A 15,000-nucleotide genomic window follows, 5' to 3' on the forward strand; every position below is an offset into this window, starting at 1 on the left:
TCCCGTTCAACTGTGAATTCATTTACATCTGTTACAAGTTCATATGTGATTTTTGCATTTAGTCCATCATCTGCATCCTGAGCACTGAGTTGAGCAACACTGGTACCGTTGCGTGTATTTTCTGGTAGGTGAAGACTGTAGCTTACACGACTAAACTCTGGTGCATTATCATTTACATCAGTAACGTGGACAGTTAGATTCATAGTTACACTACGATGAGGTACACCCAAGTCATATACAGTGATATTCAGTATATATTCAGGGTTTCGCTCATGGTCCAATTCTGACCATACCTCTAAAACCCCTGACTCAATGCCAATTTTGAACACAGAATCTATGTCACCTCCAGTTATTGCATACACAACACGTCCATTATAACCTCGATCATGATCAGTAGCATTGATGGTAAGGATCTCACTTCCAACCTCAGTATCTTCCTGGATATTAACAGTAACTGGCAAATTCTCAGGTAAATCAGGTGGGTGGGTATTATATCCATACCGTAGTGGCATTAGAGCATAATGTTCTACTGCAGCATTAATGTCTGCTCCAGCTGCTATAACCTCTGACATGTTGTTACTAATACCGGTTGCTTGACACTCAACATGTGAGTGTTGGTGAGCTGTCTGGTCTGGTCCCTGTTGAGTGATAACTGCCAAAGTTATACTTGTAGCATCAGAAACATGTGAACCATCTGTAGCTGTCACGTTTAGAACATAAGTCTGAGATCTTTCACTATCTCTTTCTCTTCTTTTCAAATCGCATGTAAGAGCAAGCACCCCAGAAGAGGCATCAAGACCCCAACATTCTTCTTCCATGTCCCCTTGCAATTTATATGTCACAACACTATCAGCATCCAGGTCTAGAGCAGATATTGTGAGAACATTAGTACCAACTGGTGCATCACCTGATATCCAACCTTTACAATCTGTTCCTTCAAACTGTGGCCTATTATCATTGACATCTCTAACTTTTACTTTAACAGTTGTTTCTGTTTCTCGTTTAAAGGGCGTACCCCAGTCTGATGCACGAACTTTTATTGTGTACACACGTCTTTCAGTTTCATAATCCAAAACAGATGACGTTCTTATCACACCATCAAAAGGATCAATACTGAAGGGAACTGGATCCAGATTAGCAATACTATAGGAAATAAACCCATTTTCACCAGAGTCTTGATCAGTTGCAATGACCCTAGTGACATAAGATCCTCTAGGTTCATTTTCATCAAGTATGACTTCTGTATTTGGAGTGTTAAATTGTGGTGCATTATCATTAGCATCCAGAACACGTATAATCACTTTTGCTGAAGACTGCTTCCTACGAGCATTGCTAGCTTGGTCTACTGCAGCCACTGTTACACTGTAGTATGCAGTATCCTCATGATCTAACCACTCAGCTGTAGTTATCAGGCCTGTTCGTGGATTGATACTGAATTTTTCATCTTCATTTCCAGCAACTATTCTAAATAGAACTCTGCCATTAATACCTTGATCAGTGTCAGATGCAGCAACTCGTACTACAGGGGTATGTGGTGGCGCCTCTTCACTTACTGCCTCTTCATATTGCTCCCTAGCAAACACCGGAGCATGATCATTTACATCAGCGATGTTGACATGCACACTTTCTCTGGTAAGCTGGGATGGAATACCAGCATCAGTAGCTAGCAGTGTCAGGTTATAACCTCCAGGAGCTAATTCTCTATCTAAAATCTTGAGTACCACCAAATTATACTCCTTGCTCTTAGAACCTTGTGTTATGCTAAAAAGTCTGGCAGGGTCTCCATTAACAATTTGGAGAGACTCTATTCTACCACTATCACCTTCATCTTCATCATCAACATTTATGATAGCATATATGTATGTATGTGCATGTTCTACTACATGAGGTAAATGATGTACATGGATTCGTGGAGGATGTATATTTACTTGCTGAACTTGCACCTCCACAACTGCCCGTGCAGCATCTGATGGCCGGAAGTTCCATGGCTGCAATCCCCGATCTTGAGCTAAAATATTAACTGTATGCACGTGCATATTTCTGTAGGCAAGTGGTCTTGTGACACTAAGCACACCAGTAGTAGGATGCACTGCAAAAAGGTTTGTCATATGATTCTCTAGTGAATAGTAAACTTGGCCATTATACCCTTCATCAGCATCATGTGCTTTCACTGAGAGGAGTTGTGTGTGAAGGGTGGCATCCTCTCCTACACTAACTTGGTATTTGGTGGGATAAAACAAGGGAATATTGTCATTCATATCCTTTACTATAACTGTGACCTTGGTCTGGCCCGGAAGAAATGCTGACCTGAGATGAATTGTCCTGACCCGTGCTTCCACTTCCAACACGTAGAAAGCTCTCCTCTCTCGGTTGAGCACATCCCTCAACCCTGTCCTGGTTCTCAAATGCAAAACTGCAATCCCACCCACCACTTCTGTTTCAGCTGTGAAAAAGCCATCTTGGTCTCCGTCTTGTATAGAGAATACCACATCAGCACCAGGAGGCAAACCTTCCAACTCCACACCCATTAAGTGTTCCCCTGTCACATAAGTCCGTGGTAGAGAATTCTCATATATGCTGACATTGTAATTATCTTTCAAAAAACGAACTGTATTTTCTTTTGATACTGACACTGAAGTAGATACCTTGACGAAATGCACTAACACGAAGACCACAATAGGAAAAGACAAGCGCAGAAGAGAGTGTACGGGAGCGAAGAGGTGCGGGAGTGGGCGTACGGGGGTGGACAGTGCTGGAAACGGCATGGGCTGGGGTGCCCACGATCCCGCTCCCCTGACCATTATGCTGGCCTTACCATGTCATCTTTCCTTTGTCATCACCTGCAACAAAATATAACGAGTTAGTAGCAAATCCCATTTTAGATGTTGAAAATAATATCTTTTAACATTATTCGGCAAAATGGAAATTAAATATAATTAATATTTAACGTAATGACCTAATTCCTAGTACAAACAGGAGAAGTACAAACAGCACCACCAAAGTACCAACGAAGTGAAAATCATTACTACTATTATATAACTGATCATATTTACTCTCAAATATTTACAACGATAAAGTAATTCATTCAAACATGTAGCCCAGTAGCTTTATTCAGTGAAGTAAAGAGAGCAAATGCTACTTTTCACTAACACAAATCTCCTATCTGGAGATATAAGATTTTTTATTCTAAAAACTGTGATATATAAATATGTGTATATATACATACATACATACATACATACATACATACATACATATATATATTCACATATTCATGAATATCTTTTTATGCAATTCTTGAGAAGAAAGTAATATATGTGTGTGTGTATGTGTATGTGTATGTGTATGTGTATGTGTGCGTGTGCGTGTGCGTGCGTGTGCGTATGTGCGTGTGTATGTGCGTGTGTATGTGCGACTTAGGGTGTTTCAATAAATCCGACTTTTTCAGGATCATTCAGCAAGTTGCTAAACAGGCGCCTACTATGCTTAAATGACGACATGCAAAATATTAGACAAATCAAAAAATATCTACTATTCGCAGTTTTTTATTAAAATATAATACCATTTCCGGCGCTGGGATGAGGTGCGGCGGCCTCAGCTGTGACCCGCATGACCCACGGAAGGGCATTTCGGTTCATCCGACATTATGGCAGAATCAAACATAGGGTAACTTAGGTCATTGCGAATGATTCCTGGGGACTTCCGTAAAGATTCCCAGTCATTATGCATTTCCATATAAACTTGTGCTACCTTAATAATGCACATTACTCTCTCGCCTATATTGTGGTGACGATCTCGTCAGTGGCAATATGGCACTTCGACGTGGTGGTTTGCGCAGTGCCGATACACGTATACTAAGAGTTTGGTACCATTGATGTTTTGCCACCTAGACCACTGACGAAGAGTGGCATTCTTGCTCGATACTGTGCCTTAAAAGGACATGGTAACCAGACACTAAAAGGATGCTCAAAAGATAGCTTGCCATGCAATAATTTGACTATTACGGAATCTCAGATTTTATCCAAGTTGCAGGCGGAAATTGCTGTGCTGTAAAGCAAATTCGGCATTAAGACAATATCACCTTGGTATATGAAAGACAAAATAAAGAAAATAAAGAAAGAGTACTACGACTCCATCAGAAATGTAACACTGAAGACAAAATTCTCGAAAACTGTGATTGATGCAAAAGTACAAGGAAGCAATGGATCACTCGGAAGTGATGATTATCAGGCGCAAAGACGGGAATTCCTATGTAGTCCCATGTATATGCAACAGTGAAGATATTGCAGAAATGTCTTTTGCCAGTTGGTGTCAGGTGGCTGGGATTTTTTTGTTCCCTCCTACACATCTGCCTGACCATTGACACCATACTGACCAAGCTGGAAGGAGTTTGTGATGGTGATTTGCCCAATAAATCCAAGATTGGAATAAAGAACAACATCATAAAGTGTCTGAAAGCACTGAAAAAAAATCCAAGAACAATCAGAAATATTTTTGATTTTGCAAAAGTTCATTTCATGTGCTGGCGTTCTGCTGTGAACAGCAATGGAATGACTCTTTTCAGAACTGCAATTGAAACTTCAAGGAGGTATGCCAGGATTGGCTGTGAACTTGGCTTTCCTAGCAGCTACTTCTCGTACATCAACAGACATCTGTATAATGCAGATGGTACACTTCTTCCCTTGGCTGTTGATCATGATTACGTCGATGAAGTTGCAAAGATCTTGAAAAGAGGAATTCGTTAAAAATGGCCATACACACCAGCCCTATTAAAAAATAAGGAGAAGCACAATTTCACTGCAGAAAAACTGTGTAATCTGAGTGTGAAAGATTTCATTTCTCAACATCTGACCACAGATATGAAGTTTGCATACTTGGCCTATGATATGCATGAAATCGATATGTGGAAACCCAAAAGTTAATTAATACCTGGCCATAATCAAAACTGTGAGAGACAGATTGGAGACATGAAAAAATGTGAAGATATAAACAGAATTGTTGTTGTAACAGAAACTAGAGAACGGCGCAGTCGGAGATATGGCAATGTAAACAAAGGAGTAGAATGAAAATTATATTGTATGCAATATATAATGTTCCAAATAAAATCATTACTAGAATCCTTTCCTTTTATAGCCTCTTGTTAAATAGAATATGTTACTTTAAATAATTTAAGCGAAGTGAGAAGTCCGAGAGCCAAAGCATGCTCTCGGCGACCCAACCCCGATTCGGTGGGAGAGGACACAAAGTAAAGAGAAGTCAAGCCTACTAATTGAAAAATTAGTCTTATGGCAATTAAAGAACTTTATATAATATTAATTTATAATAGAAATAATTTTGATGCAAAAATATTAAAGAAAAGTATAATATTGAGGTATTTTAAAAATAAAATAGGTATACCGACAACAGAAAACGAGGCGTTATTTGGCGTTCGAGGCGGTGTCCAAATCCTAATTTTATCAAAACTTTCAATTGAAAATGGAGAATGCGAGATATTCTTTGATTTTAATAAAAAATACATTTCCAACCTCAGAAAATTCATAGGCGCCTATTTCTTAACTTGCCCCCGGGATTCGAGCAAATTTTAGAAAATCGACAATTATTGAAACACCCTATTTTTGTGCGTGTGTATGTGCGTGTGTGTGCGTGTGTGTGTGTGCGTGTGTGCGTGTGTGCGTGTGTGCGTGTGTGCGTGTGTGTGTGTGTGTGTGTGTGTGTGTGTGTGTGTGTGTGTGTGTGTGTGTGTGTGTGTGTGTGTGTGTGTGTGTGTGTGTGCGCGCGCGCACGCGCGCGACATACATACATACATACATACATACATACTCACATACATATATACATATATATGAATATATAAACATGTATATTTTATTTATATACATATAAATGTGTATATACGTCTTAATATCACACACATACGCACACGCACACGCACACGCACGCGCGCACGCGCGCGCGCGTTAGCATTGAGGGTTGGTGGTCGGCAAGCCTGTGACTTTGCAGCTCACCTCCCTGCATCTCATCTGATTGGCAATGTGGCAATGTTGAACAGTGCAAAATTATTTTGAAATTCATAAGACAACAAACTATGGTATATGTATATGTATCTCTTTGCACTTAAACAATTCATAAAGGTTCCTTTCGAGGAATTTGCCAAAACAAACGAGTGTGGCTAAACTGGGCGCCTGATCGTTCGGTGGCATCCTAAATATAGCCTCGTGGGTGCTGAGCGCTTGAAAAGTATGTTCCTTTGCATATAACCTAGGCAAACCCTTTGCGAACCTTTCTGAAACTTCTGAAATTTCCTGGGTTAAGGAGTAAAAGTATTTTCAAACTTGTCACATAGGGCTACATGCAAAAACACTTCATTTAAAAAGTTTCCTGTAGTAAAGAACAATAATGGCATATGCATCAATGATCTTGTGCTTCTGATTCGCAATGCAAGACTGTTGAGTTCTGTTACAGGATGATCTATGCAGGACCCCCTTTACGTCCAACATCTAGCTCACCAACAACCTCCTAAACATAATACTTCCCACACTTAACAATTTGCCAGTGTCTGTGCCAGATTCCTTGAGGTAATTGTAATAATTCAATCTCGTAAATGGTCCCATCAGAAGCCAACATGGAAAAGGGGTCCCAGTAGAGGCCAACTTAGAAAATGGGGTCTAATGAGAAGGTTCCTACCTAGAAATGTCTCCAGAAGAATAACATCTACGGAGAATGAATCACAAGGCATAATCTGAGCTGAAATGAGCAAAGAAATTCTGAGCCTCATCAAGGCAATTTTGTAGACAGGAATTCCACGGGGGTAGGGGGGGGGGCATTCCAGGAAGGTGTAGGTAAGATATAACATTAAGTTATCATTTACCTTCAGATGCCAAATACCTTTAAATCTAGTATATCAACCTGTACCAGTAGATACTATAACACTTTTAGGGACTCCACGGTAATAAAATCTACTGTACTTAATGATACTGCAATTCCTAAGGAGGGGTCCTTGGATTTTTTATTCCGGAGAGTAGGGGCAATAACTGGTTATATGAAATTACATGTAGTGTGAACTTCAAATATATGGATCCTTATTCCGTCGAACATTTATGGTGTGCTAAAAATGTATAATCTGGAGCCATTCTGTACAGATTTTTTTTTTTTTTTTTTTTTTATGTGCATTAATATGCGCACTGCGAATTTATGACTTTGAATTCTATTCTTTAATTCTCCACTGTTAACTAACAGAACTATCCATAACTTATACTTCTACTTATAACATATTGTTTTCCACTCTGAAAATATTAAACATTTCCTTTACAAGTTGGCTTTTACCGGCCATATTTCTTAGAACCCCTCACAAAAATAAGCCTAGCCTTCTGCATTAGACATCCATCATAGCAGATAAAGGAAACACTGGAAGCCAACCTCTGGCAATAAAGTCCGAGATGTTAGATCTTGGAAGTTTAGAAAGTACGATACATCCCAGATAACCAATAGAAATCGTGTTAACAGGGCTAAGAATTGGCCATTTATATTAAGATATATACATATACATATATATATACGTATACATATATATATACACATACTCATATACACATATATACATGTATATGTAATATATATGTATATATACACATACATATATACATATAAACATACATACATATATACATGTGTGTGTGTATGTGTATGTATATATATATATATATATATATATATATATATATATATATATATATATATATGTATATATATATGGGTTATGATATGAGATAAACCCTCGGCAAAGAGGTGTAACCTGCATCTGTTTGTCAGAGAGATGAAGAAATGATTATTGGTGCCGAGACATAGTGAAAAAACACTGACATGAGTACGATTAATTCTAGAGGTTAATGCATGTCTTTTATAAGGAAATTAGAAAATACGTTTACTGAACTATCGTCAGTAATTGTATGCACACATTGTGCATCACACAGGGTTGCATATAACTTCGTGTATCAGTCAAAGGGGTAATGCATACAGAAATATAATTTAGGTTTAATTGATGTTTATATGCAACATTTTCAGTTATGCTTTTTGTTATTCTGCTGATAATACATACAAAATATCGGTTAAATTCTTGGCATTCCTTAGATGCTTCTTTGATAATACCCACTGCAGTTCTTGGGGCAGTGCTTCAATCTGCTAATCTTATGCAGGACACCATACAAAGATAAGAAGCATATTGGTCTGCAAAACCTAGAGCTGACCCCGCTTGGTCATCCAAGCAATCTCTGAGTAAATAAATGCGTCTATGAACCCATCTCTATGCAGTGATTGCATGAGGAGATCAGGGAATCTCATAGCAACTAACCTTACTTACAATTTCCTTTATAGGTATATATTGGTTTATTGTGTTGACTTTTTAGAGATGGCTACTGCTCTGATAACAGCATAAATTTGATTATCACAATTAAACCACCTCATAACGAAAGGCTTCTAAGTATTCTATAACCACTACGCTCGCCTTCAAACAATCCATCTTCTCTGAGTCACTAATTCAAGAGGGACACGAGGCCCTCCCTCTGCGGCCCCTCTGCCTCCCCTGTTTCGTGTCTACCCTGACAATGCGATCAATAATTCTAGTGTTGTCTGTTTCTCCTCGCTCTACACTAATACAACTACAGTATATGAGCATTTATATTAATGTTTACAAACTTTCTTCCTAGTATGCTGTGAATATCAATTTAGTATTATCACAATACATCAATGGTGCATGGATTACTCTCACTGCTACTAATATGGCACCGTGACAGTTATAATACCATGAGCATGTTGCCATATTAGTAGCAGTGAGAGTAATCCAAGCACCATTGGTATATTGTGATAATAATAAATTGATATTCACAGCATACCACACACACAAACACACACAAACTCATTCACTCACTCATTCACTCACTCATTCATTCACTCATTTATTTTTCTCTCTCTCACTCTCACTCTCACTCTCACTCTCACTCTCACTCTCACTCTCTCTCTCTCTCTCTCTCTCTCTCTCTCTCTCTCTCTCTCTCACACACACACACTCTCTCTCTCTCTCTCACACTCTCACTCTCCCACTCACTCACTCACTCACTCACTCACTCACACACACACACACACACACACACACACACACACACACACACACACACACACACACTCTCTCTCTCTCTCTCTCTCTCTCTCTCTCTCTCTCTCTCTCTCTCACACACACACACACACACACACACACACACACACACACACACACACACACTCACTCATTCACTTACTCTCTCTCTCTCTCTCTCTCTCTCTCTCTCTCTCTCTCTCTCTCTCTCTCTCTCTCTCTCTCTCTCTCTCTCTCTCTCTCTCTCTCTTTCTCACACACACACACACACAAAAAAATCCGATACAATGTTTACGACAGGAAGAGGACAACGTGTTTGGCACTACGGCACGAGTTGTGCGGCTGGCTAGCTGCGCATACTAGAACTAAAACACGCATACTCTTGAGTATTAAAGACTGCAGAGATATTGGCGTCTCTCTTGAATCGCGTGCCTCAGTGTTGTAGTTACTCATCATGTCAGGTATGTACCTAACTCGCTCCGCCATGCCTGGTACAAGGCTGTTGGGTTTTATTACTAAATTTTGGCAACATAAATTGGTATACAGCTGGGTAAATTTATCATGGCACAAGGTAAAGTCTCCTACTCTAGTTGATCTCATACTTTTTATTGCTTATTTATGTGCTTCTCATTTGGGGGGACTAAGTTCATCACAGCTACATGCAGATTTCCCTCCATCACCGCCAAAATGATATACATACTTATATTTACATAAACAACCACATACATACATGTGTGTGTGTGTGTGTGTGTGTGTTTGTTTGTTGTTTGTGTGTGTGTGATGAAGCAAAAAATCTCCGTTGTAATCCCAAAGAAATGTTCTGAAGGATAAGAGAGATCACTGGTCAGCTGATACTTTTCCTCCTTAAATTCCACCAAAGCAGCAGACAGTCGCATTATCCACGAGACTGAGGATACCAGTGTTGCTGGGAAGAGTATGTTCAAGAACTTTTTGAAGATGAGCAAGAGCAAGATCTAGTCCTGGAAACTGACACATCTGGTCTACAATTCTGAAGTCAGAAAGGTGTTGGTCCCTACAGTAAATGAAATCTGGAAAAGCTGCAGGTCCTGAAATCGTATATATTAAAAAGCTGAGGGCTTAGAAGAAAAAGGTATTGATCTCACCTGGAACTTCGCATATGCTATCTATGAAACAGGCAAGTTTTCTAAAGAAATTATGAAATCAGTATTCATTGCCTTAGCGAAGGTCCCAAGAACACAATGTCACACAATCAGTCTAATATCACATACTTAAAACTATTGACAATCATCCTACAAAGGATCAAAGACAACTACCCAAAATACCATAGACCCACTTTGGGTTTAAGAAGGATAAAGGTACAAAGAAAGCTATCGTTATGAGAATGCTTGCCGAGAGCAAATGATAAAGATATGAAACTAATTCAGTCTAACAAAGTCAACTTGCAGCAGTCCACCTATCTGATGTAACAACTAGTTCCACATCAAATGGGGTGTCTGAGAAGGTTGTGTGATGTCTCCTGACTTCTTCAATTTAGACACTGAAGCAATCCTGCAAGAAATTGAAGATCGCCAGGAGGGAATAGTTATCAATGGTTGCAAGATCAACCTTCGTTATGCAAATGATACAGTTGTCAAGGCCACTTCTGTATATGTTCCACCAACTTGTCCACTGAAACAAGGTGAAATAAAAATCCAACAGGCCTCCTTCAGTTATTTAGAAAATCTTGTCACCTCAGATGCTCGTTGCCTAGCAAGCCATGAGAAAGATGAACTATAAGCCCTTCTCATAAATGGATGGACAGATCATCTCAGATCATGTTAGGGTTCATGAAAAGTAGGCTGAGTATTTTGAGCAGCTATACCAGGTACTTAGTTTGGATGCAAGTAGTATCACAATACTTGTGCCAGACCCATCCATCCATGAGGAACTTCCTACCTTACGTGAGGTTGGGATGGAGATTTCTAAGCTGAAGAGTGGGAAAGCGACAGGCATATGTGATATCCATGCTGAATTGCTAAAGGCTAGGGGTGAACCAATGGGATGGGGCTTATATGCAGTCTGGTACCATTCCCCCTGACCTGTCGAGGGTCGTGGCCATCCCTCTCTGGAAGTGGAAAGGGCAATTACAATGGTTCAGTATACCAGGCAAGGTTTTCGCCCACATTCTTCTGAAACGAATCCACAACCACCTACTAAGGCACCAGAGATTGGAGGAGTCTAAATTCACTCCTGGCAAGTCCACAACAGAGCATATCCTAGCACTTTGAGTAATTGTGGAATGCCATCGTAAGTTCAGTCATGGGTTGCTTGCAGCCTTCATTGATCTCAAGGTGTTTGGCTCGGTGCTTCGAGAATCGCTATGGGAGATTCTGAGATTATTGGATCAATGGGCCTAATAGCAATTTGCAGCACTTTCAGTACAGGTATATACCTGTACTGAAAGTGCTGCAAATTGTGTTAATTCAAGGATAAGGCAATGCTGTGTCCCTGCACCAACACTTTTGACCCCTGCATGGATTTGATAATGGGCAGATCTACTATCCAAAGTCCTTAAACCTAGAGGTCTCCTGGACCAAGACCAAGATTCAGGACTTTGGTGGTCTGTTAGGGGAGTCCTTTCATGTTTACGGTGAGGACATTTAAGCCAAAGAGAGTTTTGTATACTTTGGTCCATATCTCTGGGCTGTCAGACCAAGAAGTAGATGGATTGGTTTGGCAGCAAGAGCTATGAACACGAGCAACAAGAGCATTTGGAGATTTCGGTACCTATGCAGAAGGACCAAGCTACGTGTATTCAAGACCTTGATACTGCCAGTTTTGCTCTATGGAAGCGAAACCTGGAGGCTATCTAGTGCCTCGGAGTCTAGTCCTGATGCCTTTTGTAACAAGTCTCTTTGCTGGATCATGAGATTCTGTTGGCAGGACCATGTGTCCAACCAACGGCTTCACCGTAAGACTGGCATGGGACCTGTAGCTTGCATAATCCAGGATCGCCAACTCAGGCTTTATTGGGTCACCTAGTTCATTTACCTGTGAATGACCTTGACCACCAGGTTGTCTCTCTGCAAGACAATCCTGTGTAGAGGAGGCCCGTAGGACGACCTAGGAGGTCATGGCAGCTCGACGAGACCTCTCTCGAGGAGTTAGAGTTGGGCCGAGGGCCTGCTTAGAGACTCGCCATGAAGGACCCGCGGTGGTGGCTGGGAGCGAAGGGTGGATGCGGCCATGCACCCCCATCGGCGTTGGCCCCTTGATGATGATGATAATATTATACATATATATAATATATATATATATATTGTATATAATATATATTATATATATAATATATATATTATATACATAATATATATAATATATAGAGAGAGAAAGAGATTTATGTTATATGTGTGTATGTACACACACACAAACACACACACACACACTGTGACATTCAATATCTTTTTAAGGACAGGCCCGGGCAGCTGGTTGACTTGACCTTACTCCAGAATAACAGGAAGCGCCTCGAGGGAAACACCCGGCGCCCTGGTCAAAGGAGGGCGCGCCCCACGTCACCCACCAGTACTTAAGGTTCAGGATAACCCAGGTCAGAGAGAGTCACTTGAGGGAGTTCCTGCCAACCGCTTGTCGGGTCAGGCTGGCTCCAGCCACGCGCCCCCCCCCTCCAGGCTGACTACCTAGCACTAAGCCTTACCCAGACTTGTATCCGTGTGAATATCTGTGTTGCTTACGCTTCTCAATAAAAGAGGTTAAGCCAACCGTCCCTTTCACTACTGCTAAACCATATGTTTAAGGTGATCATATAGAGCCTTTACATTCTGGTGGCAGGGTGGTAGTTGTGTCCTTTTGGCACACAACAATGGACTCACAGTCTCCAAAATCTGGTTATCGCTCAGACCAAATCGCTCCCATACACGCAAAAGTCTTCAGAACCTGTTGTGAGTACATATTTGGGCCATTTTTCCTTTCTTTTATATTCCCCATAAATGTGTTAAGCTGTATGCGCAGTTACGCTCACGCTGGTTTTGTTAGGTTAAAGTGCTAATTGACAGCAAATGGTACGCTCTCCATTGCTGACCTCACCTCACATTACTGTGTGATTACGATATGGGTTCAAACAATAGGAATATCTTTCATTTATTACGTATTTGTTTAATTTTTATCGTGATTAGAGGGTATATTATTTCATTTTCAACGACTTTAGCGCGTTCATGATTTTACTGTTTTCATGAACATCATATCATTATTCTTTTCTCACTACCCATTTCCCGTCTTGATCTGACCTCCGAGTGAAAGTTTTCAGTCACCTCTGCTTGGGACAGCTGTGTGACCTGACCCCACTTTCACTCTGAGTGATTGACACGTGAAATGAATGTGAGAAACGTGGCATTTCCCGTATATTGTTTTTAAGACTTACATTATAGGATGACGCGTAGCATCCGTTGCATGTTCATTGGTGACACGTTCTTTCGGCGCTAGAGCGGAGCTTGTAACGCGTATTACTTACATTTTTATATAGCGCCAGAGATCTTCCCCTTATCATAGTGTCAGAATGCCTGATTACTTGGGGTTGCGTATATACCTAAAGATCCGCGCTCCGACGATAGTTCGTTCGGCAACTTTTTGAGCCGGTGTGACCCGCGGTTACACCCGTTAAATAATGTAGGACTAGGGTTTAAGCTAGTATTGAGATTCTTTTATTAATCACATCCCGCTCACCCCCTTGACATCGCTGCCATGTTTGGGGTAAATCCCATCGAGTTGTAATTCATAATAAATAGCTGTAGAGCATTAGTGCATGAGCACCCATCACAGACTCGCAAATAGAGTGGGTTATTAATATTTTCCCAGCTCATTTCACTTCATGAAGTATGGCATTCTTGGGGTATAGACCCCCCCATCAATGAAGTCTGTATGCCCAGCTTGACATGATGTTACCTCGGCAGAATTTTATTTCCCCGAGAAGATTCGCTAGCGAATTGTTTCACGTCACCATTCATTATTGCGTCATTCTGTCGCATATCATTAAATGTTAAATTCAATGTAGTATTTGAAATAATTTTGTATTACTTCTATAGCTAGTTTATTGCATTTGTGTAAAATGAACGTTAATTTCCGTGTTTGGCACACATGTCCAGTCTGTGTGAGGTCACTTTCACTCTCATTAACTGTGTAACTTGTGACATACATTTCTTCTCTGCGTTACGACAATTGGTTCAAGTAAATCTTTGCAGATGCCTTTGTTTACCTTCCTGTCTATCAGAGACGGTTAGCAGTTCAAGCTAAGTCTATGCGGACCGCTGTTACCATCTCTCTCTCTCCTATTTTTTTACTTAACTTTGTGAAAATAAAACACAAAATAAAAAAAGAAAAGACGATAATAACGAAAATTCAACCATAAAAACTGCAAATTATATAGATAATTGGCTAGTGGCGCATAACATCACCTCTTCTCTGTTGTCTTTCTTTTCTCTTACTATCTTGGCCCTTATGTGTATAATCTTGTTCACGATATCTGTCATGGTTCCGAAGGAGGCCCTGCTGCAGAAACGGTCACCTTCGTTTGCTGTGGAAATTTTCACCGGAAGTTCGCCAGAAACCGAGAAAGACTAGGATAATTACGCCCATCGATCCAGTGAAGGACCAGGAACTCGCCAGAGCAGGTACCAGTCGACCCATAATGCTGTGAACTTGCCTGGACGTCGCAGATCCACTCAACCTCCAGGAGCTCGAAGAGGACACTTCCAGCCGGACGCCCGTGATCCTGACGAGGACAACGAGGACGTCGGTATGAGCAAGAAGGACCTGGATGAGATCTGCGGGAGCGTGCATTGGGCGAGTATGCCTATGAGTTAGGCCTGGTCGAGGACTACCAGGACGAATCCGAAGTC

General features: G+C 40.7%; 1 protein-coding gene and 1 long non-coding RNA gene across 5 annotated transcripts in view; one reads left to right on the plus strand and one right to left on the minus strand.

The window, feature by feature from the left end:
- The window catches only part of LOC125029175 (fat-like cadherin-related tumor suppressor homolog), a 122,816-nt gene that overhangs the window by 41,136 nt on the left and 66,680 nt on the right, over positions 1–15,000 (minus strand). For all 3 annotated transcript variants that reach the window (XM_047619029.1, XM_047619027.1, XM_047619028.1), the window contains exon 2: positions 1–2,840. This exon is cut by the window's left edge and continues 632 nt beyond it. In XM_047619029.1, coding sequence (XP_047474985.1) covers positions 1–2,801 — 2,801 coding nt within the window. In that variant the 5' untranslated portion in view covers positions 2,802–2,840. The remainder of the gene's footprint in view (positions 2,841–15,000) is intronic.
- Positions 1–15,000, plus strand: part of LOC125029176 — a 44,015-nt gene that overhangs the window by 18,667 nt on the left and 10,348 nt on the right. The window lies entirely within an intron of this gene.

Source organism: Penaeus chinensis, chromosome 9 (genome assembly GCF_019202785.1).
Source record: "Penaeus chinensis breed Huanghai No. 1 chromosome 9, ASM1920278v2, whole genome shotgun sequence".
NCBI classification, from domain to species: domain Eukaryota; kingdom Metazoa; phylum Arthropoda; class Malacostraca; order Decapoda; family Penaeidae; genus Penaeus; species Penaeus chinensis.